This window comes from Anneissia japonica, unplaced genomic scaffold (assembly GCF_011630105.1).
Source record: "Anneissia japonica isolate Jap-2015-1 unplaced genomic scaffold, ASM1163010v1 scaffold407_len587689_cov185, whole genome shotgun sequence".
In the NCBI taxonomy this organism is placed as follows: domain Eukaryota; kingdom Metazoa; phylum Echinodermata; class Crinoidea; order Comatulida; family Comatulidae; genus Anneissia; species Anneissia japonica.
In genome coordinates this window covers 412312-420339 of record NW_022686478.1, presented here as the reverse complement: position 1 = coordinate 420339, position 8028 = coordinate 412312, and the positions used below count along the sequence as shown (strand labels likewise).

Genomic DNA, 8028 nt, shown 5'->3' with positions numbered 1-8028 from the left:
GAGTACTGTAGTTGAAAGCAGTGCATCGTGCATCAAGTTCAGCTTTCTTGGATGCAGTTTTCTTCAATTTTTCACATTGATTGCAAACCTGTGATTATTTAAAAAAAAATTGAAATAAAAAAAATGAAGTTTCTGTATTTTTAAATGGTGTCTGAAACAAATCCATTTAAGATGGTTTGTACATACACAATATCAAAACCCAAACAACAAACAATACAGATCACTGTACAAACAACACAATAGGAAAGGAATACATATACAGTACGGTAATTATATTTTAATTTACAAAGATGCGGTTATTTATATAAAAAATCATAAGACAATAATATTAAATTATCATTTACTGGATCCTTTTAGGGAAGCAATACAATACAGTAATATACTGAATAATTATATTTGGATGATGATTTAGGAAATACTGTACCATTTATTAATTAGGGTTTACAATTAAATTCAAAACAGATAGATAAAAATGTGCCTTTTGGATTAAAGTAAAATTATTAAATAAGATATTATAATTCAATTAAACATTCTTCGAAATAATCTAAATCGGCAGATATAATGTTAAAACCATATTAAAAATATTTATTTTTAATACGTCACCCCAAATTTGAAATGGTGCAGCCTAGCCTGGCGATCGATCGAAGTACCATATGTCAACAAAGTTTATTCAATTTTTACGGTGTATTTCCATATTCAATTTTTACATTCTTCGATACAAACACTAAATAATAACATTATATTTATAACAGCTAACTAAGTTTTAAATTTATATCAATACCTACGTAAAAGAAACATTTAAACCGATTATAAAACGGTGCCATAGCATTATGTACAGTGCAAACCGCGGTTGCGTAGGCCTGAAGTTTTAACTAGACGGTTCGTCGAACTTCACTTAACCCCTAATAAAATCAAATAATGTAAACGATTATAAAATAAACGCTGATCGTTGGTAAATAACATAATTTGGCATAATCTTACCTAATTCATTTTCAATAACAGTTTGTTTTCCAACATCACGTTCGCTTTCTTCTGCAGTGGCCCTCCGATCGGCACCATGATGTTCCATCTGTCAAAACGTCACACGTTGATGTCGAGGTCGTTCCACTCACATGTTTGTCTGGGGACTGTTCACTTTTGCATCGCTCACGAAATCACTACGCTCGTGACTATAATGATATTGCTACCTTTGGAATCACTATAAAATTCTCATTCAAATGATATAAAGATCGATCGTTTCAGATGAATATTTGTTCGAATAAAATTGTTGCAAACGTTTTGATTGTAATTTTTATTAATAAATTGCGATTTTTATATTAAATTAAAGCTTAATTTACGGACTACTTTATTATGTTAAAAACACATTGGTTGTGAAAAGGGTGAAATCGCGACAGCTCACTGAAAAAGCTTGCATCATTTTAGTCGCGTTCGAATTTTCTGCCGACGGCCGCACAACACGGCGATAATGGTTCACTTTAAATTCGTTTTTTTCATATTATTATTTTGGGTTATGAAATGATAGACACATGAAAATATTTACAATAATGTTTCCATACATATTTTTTAATATCGATTTCAAATTAGAAATGAGAAAATTTATGAAACAAAATCTGTACAATTTGTGAAATCTGTACACTGTTATCAGTTTTGTGGTTATGCAGTGTATGTCCGTTGTGATACCTAGTAGCAGTCAGTAGATGAAAATTCAATTTTATATAAGAAGCACTGTAAATTTATAGAAATACAAATTGATTCCCAATTGCAGTGTCTAAAATAAATGAAGGTTTACCAGCTAATGTAGTTAAAATTTAGATGGTTCCTATTTAGCTTTCACTTGGCAGAAAGTTTCAAATGTATGTTTATGTTCCGTGGTATTCCCTGGAGTAGGAAATTTAATTATGTTCTATAGCTGATGACAATATATTGCAGTGAGGAGGCTGATTGGTCAGTATGATGATAAGGGATTTCTGATTGGTCAGATGAACTCCGTTCAAGGATTAAGTTACATGACTTGAGAACAGGAAGTGTAAAACCCCGGGTTTTATGGACTTGTACAGATCTAAGATTTAAGCAATAATCAAATTAAAGCTGCCCAGAATCAAAATTTGTTTAAAATCCAACCCTCCAATATTGGCTTCAACTCTGCCGCATACATCCTAAACCAAGTTCGTCCATGTCAAGATGTGACCCTCCGAAAGTAGAGACCCAGGTTTAATTAATTTAGTCGGGACCTAACAGCCGAATATGCTAAATTCTGATGACAATCTGCAAAAAAAAAAACAGGCTAAAAGTAAATGTAATTATGCAACTTCCGTTTTTAATAATGTTTTACAAATAGAAACAGATCTTACAAATTTAGTACCCTGGGCAAATCATGCATGAACACTGCCAAATGTCAAAGGTTACATTGATAGTATGTAAACAGTATTTATTTGTAAGATGTGTGTTGAATATCATATGGTATGTCCTTCATTCTAATTCAGGCACACTTCCTCACAATTACTGTCTTTAAATTTGTCTCATTTGTTAGAATGGTTCCTATTTTATATATGAAATACAGCTTTTGCACATAACAGAATTTCTGGTTAAAGATAAAGACACTTCATTGATCGTCATAAAAACTTTTTAAAAAATCAGGTTGTATCGCATTTAGGTTTCTAAAATTGAATGGTTAGAATTAAAAAACAATCTCAGAATATTGCAAGGTGTACAACCTAGAACCAGTTCCAAAGAGGAGTGGAAGTACTGTGCTGACTGGGGTACAGTAGCATGCCCAGAACCACTCGCAAGAGATTTATTACAGCTCTGTATATTTAGGGTTTAAAAAATACTACAATAATGTACAAAATAGCAATTGTATGCTAACTACTATATAACTTCACTCGTTAACCTAGTAATATCAATAACATACTTCAGTATAATGTTGTTGACAGTGAGTGTAGCTGTTTGGGAGAGTTTTTAAATTTACATATATTACAAAATTAGACAAAATATATTATAATAATATCATTTTGTTAACGTTTGTGGATTAAGCTTGAATTCATAACTTTCTCAACTTTTCATTGTTGACACATTGTACATACTTTGAATAAATAACAATACAAATTTAGAGAGTTTAACCATGTCCAATAGTCCTCCCCCCAACCAAAAAATCGCCCTTAAGTACTGTAGTTAAAAATCACCTCAAAATCACCTTACTTTGCGAGCTAAGCACCCCCTACCTAATCATCAAGCCCTCCCAATTCCCTTTTATCACCTTCTCCCCCCCCCACCCTAAAAAATTTTAAGACTGCTAGATATGCTACTGACACTGGCTAATTATTCTACACAAAGTTTACTAAGCTGGGTAGGCATAATTTCACATGCGAACACTAATTGGTTGTCTCGCCCTCTTCAGTGCACATGGTTTTAGTTTGTCTCAGCAGGCCCAGAAAACATCGCAGCTCTGTTTAGAATAGCCATGAAGGGGAATTCCCAAGTTATACCTTTGTCGTATAGGTAATCTTGCAATATTTTTATGTTCTTTAGTTAAATAAAAGATATAAGTGGTGAATTAATACACTAGACACATGGTTTTATTTTGATATCGTAAATGAGTAAAAACGCTAAACACATGGTTATTTTCATAGGCCTGGGCCTATAGGACATGCCCAGTTGTAGGCCTATGAACATCGTTCGTTCACAACATGTTTATTGAGTGTTGCGTATGTATTAGGTCAAAGGTCACAAATTTAACCCAACATTAATTTTACGAATCTACAATTTACGTATGCCTTCCGGTCCCATACCGTATGTATAATCAAGGTTCTACAGTATTGTACTAGGTTGTACTGTAATTAAAAAGCCTCTGATAATGAAACCACAAAGTACTAACATTTTAAAATAATTTAAAAGTGAAAACGTTTATTCAGGAAAAAAAAATTTAAAAACTTATCGTGAATATAAGTTTTCTTTTTCCTATTAGTATTTTTTAGATGTCATGGTTTAAAAAAATATATATTGTCATTATTGGAATATGAAGTGAGCATTTAACTAAAATATACACTTTCAAAGGAGAGTTAAGATCATTACTGATTTAATATGCAGATATATTGACAATAAAGCAAAATGAAGCTACCCTGTTTACTCTGTTTATTCTGAGAGTATTAATATAGGAAGTGAAATCTCCATTACTGGTAAGTGTCCATAGATTTGCAGCACTATTTTCTTCACTGTGTTTTAGCGTAATTCATCATTGTGTAATGTATTGAGTGGTTGTGTGCCCTTGTACCACTTTGAAACTCCTTATTTGGAATCAAATTTGTGATGTCATCATATGTATTCTCAGTGGAGCTACTGTATCCAAGTGAGCTTGTACGTAGTGAAAGCAGAATGTGTTGATGAATGTTATCGACTGAGCTGTACTGATGTGTGGATGGGAAATGGCAGGAAATTCCAACTTATAGCTTTGTAATATTGTACTGTTCAGTAAGAATGATATTGAAAGTTGAAGGGATCTGACTAGGGTTTATAAGCAAGTTAACATAAATTGAAACCTAATAATGTGCATAAGGTAGGTACTAGATTCACAGACTCAGTACATGTACTGTGTATTTAAAGTGATCACAATGAAAATATGAATTTTATTAAAATTTGTATACTATACTACTCGCATACTACTGTTGGAGCAAGTACATAGTGCGGTCACAGGCTAAAGATGGCCACTGAGGAGAATGGTGCAGTAAAAGGAAGGTGGGGTAGGGTGGGTAAGGAAGGAGAGATTACATTTAGAGTAGGAAAGAAAATGCATTCAAAGAGAAAGTGTACACTTCAATTAAAGGTAAAAGATGTGTTAACTAAGTAACAGTAAAATAGTGTGGAATAAAGAAAGAAAGTTATGCCTTGTACAGCAAAATTGTTCTCTTAATCGTCAGTGTAAGACACTTAGCATTTAGTTTTTGTCAAAAGTATCTAGGCAGACAAAAATATAATATTGCAGGTGAGGTGAAAAATTACATGTAGCTTGAGATCATATTGTGTTTTCATAAATAAGATGTTAATGTACAGTGTGAAACAGTTTATAGTACTGTAATTGGATTGATAAATGCTTACTAATATTTTGATTGCATTTGGAAGAAATAAAGCTTACTTATTCGGATATTTCTGGACAGCATCAGACATACTAAAAATAAATAAAAATACTATTTTCACAGCAGGTCAAATTTTCACTAACAGGTCAAATATAAAGTTGTATTTTATTTTAAGCCATTGACATCAAATATAAGCTCTTTCTCGCTTTACTTTTTAGAAAATATTGATATTATTGAACAATCCTTTAAATATTATGAAACGGAAGTCCGCTAAATGACTACACTAGGTACCGAGTGTGTTGGTGTGTGATTGATAAAACCCTTTGAATTGAGTTCACTTCTATTGATAGAGTTACAACACATTTGATTGAAAAGGAAACCTTTGAATAAAGCCATACAAAAGACCTTTATTTTTTCAACCACTTTGCTCTATGTACAGTATGACCTAGAACTGTACTTACTCAAGGAAAAAAAAGAAACCAGGCCATTTATTTATATTGTAATCTTAGGAAAAATTTTTTGTTAAATAAGAAATTTATTTCATTAAAAATGTATATCACTAATTTTCCTTTTTGTTTTAGATGTCTGTTGCGTTTTCCTAGTACAAATATTAAAGTAATGTTTAAAGCATACGTTGATGAGAATTCAGCAACACTACCACTACCAAAAAATAAGAGTCCAACCAAGAAACGAATACCACCTCTGAAAATTGACATACCACCTCCGGATGTCCAGTTTGGAAGTCCTCTGCCATCACCCACAGGAACGATAAGGTATTTCTTGGGATTTTTTGCTTCACCATGTAAATATAAGTTTCTAAAAATCAGTTTTTTTTCTGTATATAAGCAAAGTTAATGTAGGTAAGCAGGCCGTCCTAACACAGTCAGCCTTGTGGCACTGCTGAGCGTCGACAGCTTGGTCCTTTGGTCCATCACTATTGACAATCCATTTTCGGTGCGTTTGCAAAAACAAATGATTGAATTGATAGTATACTAAATTATGTTTGTTCTCTCCACAGTGCTGTGAACTCTTGTCCCACAAGTCCACGTTCAGGCATGAACCATAAACAAAGCCTCACGCCCGACCTGCGAGCAGTAGCGCTTGCAGCTGCGGCGGCCACTGAGGACAAATCTGAGAGTCCTGTATCTGGTGCAGACATGGGAAGTCCGCGAGAGGACACAAAACCTCCGTACTCATATGCACAATTGATTGTCCAGGCCATCACGTCAATGCAAGACAAACAGCTGACGCTCAGCGGTATCTACGCATATATTACCAAAACTTACCCGTATTATAGAACAGCAGATAAGGGATGGCAGGTGAGGATGTGTTGCATTGATGATGATGTTGTTATGACCCTTTCATGAAGCTCTGACCACATTTTCATTATCGTATGGAGCAATTAATAATTAACTATTTTTAATCATTCTTTTCTCTTCACATTTAAACTCTTTTTATTTATGAAGATTTCGGTTAAGCCTTTTTGAAAAGACCGCACAAATATCATTTAACCATTCTCTAACCTGAAAATAAAGTTGTTGCCAGAGTTCACCATCTTCATCGTCACATTACATGTATGATGATTATGATTACTATGAAATGTTGATCATTCCAACATATGATGTTGATGGTTGTGCATAAAATGGTGATGATTATGCATAGCGATGGTGATTGTCATGTTGCATGTTTGATAAATGAATGAAAGTGAAATGAAAGGGGAGATCATTTAATCACAATTAAAGGCAAGTAATTACATTTAACATTTCTTTTTGATATAGTAATACAACATCTGATTGCTGCGAAGCAGCCAATTCATATTCTTGACAACAATTTGACCTCTGAAAGGTCATAGTTTGTCAAAGAACAAGGGCTTAAGACGACTGAAAAGCTGAGTTTCCTTCTTTCGATTATGCCGGGTAAAATCAATTATTTAGGCAACGTTTGTAGACTAACCAACACCTACCAATGTCCGCATGTCGCGCTAGCCTTATCCTACTCTAGGCCTAGACTAGCTAGGATGGTATAGGCCTAGCCTTGAAGGGACGAAGGTCCCAATGAAAAACAACATCGCTCCTTGATAGCTAACATTGTCTATTTAACATCACAATAATTCATTATTAGACCTATAGTTGTTTTTTGAATTGTACTCCACAAATCTCAGCCGATACCTCGCACAACTCGTTAACGTCTCGTATCTATTGTTGTGACATCATGGCTCGCTGGCTCACACTTGCGATGTCTCGCACTTGTGATCAAATAACACGCTGGCTCGCACTTTGGCAACACTCTTTGGCAGTCAACTCGCCCCCAGAAAACCAGCCCTTGGAAAGTTGCCCCATAAAAAAATGTACACTTCCTAGACCATGCAGTCTTCAAAATAAAAATTGTAACCTTTGGTAATCAACTACATTTTCCACATAGAAATTTTTGAAACTTTATTTAAAAAAAACCTAAACCATAATTCACCATTATAGACACTTTTGACAAAAATGAAAAATTACGACTTTGTTACCCAATGAGAAGTGTTCTAATAATATAGACAATGGGTCGTGTCTCATGTTATTTGTTATATTTTTATTAGTTCCTTTGTGACCTTAGGTCACATGGAACTAATTTAATGGTTCGCATGTAAAATGTGTGTATGAGATGTGACACCAAAAGAGGTCAGCATATTTGTAAACAAATAGGCTCCGAAATGGTGCATAGCGGCAGGTATACATTGTGCTTGATAGTTGCTGGTTGACATGCAATTGTGCAAGAAATGTTTGTTTTTTTCGGTTAGATGAAAAATGTAAGCTGTAGGCGATGAAACATATACCCCCTACCACCAGTTTTCAGTCGTTTTTTAGTCGAAAATTTGATTTGCGCATGCGTCGGGTCAAACTTTCCCGACATTTTGTTTCTGTCGCGAGCTGCCTAGAAAAGTTCTTTATGTTGTTTTCGCGACTGTCAGTAAACG

The 8028-nt window shown here is 34.1% G+C and overlaps 1 protein-coding gene across 1 annotated transcript in view; it reads left to right on the top strand.

Annotated features, from left to right (window-relative positions):
• LOC117117103 (forkhead box protein K1-like) overlaps nt 1–8028 on the top strand; it is a 38488-nt gene that overhangs the window by 21602 nt on the left and 8858 nt on the right. The window contains exons 2-3 of the mRNA XM_033261296.1: nt 5651–5842; nt 6088–6388. Coding sequence (XP_033117187.1) covers nt 5651–5842; nt 6088–6388 — 493 coding nt within the window. The remainder of the gene's footprint in view (nt 1–5650; nt 5843–6087; nt 6389–8028) is intronic.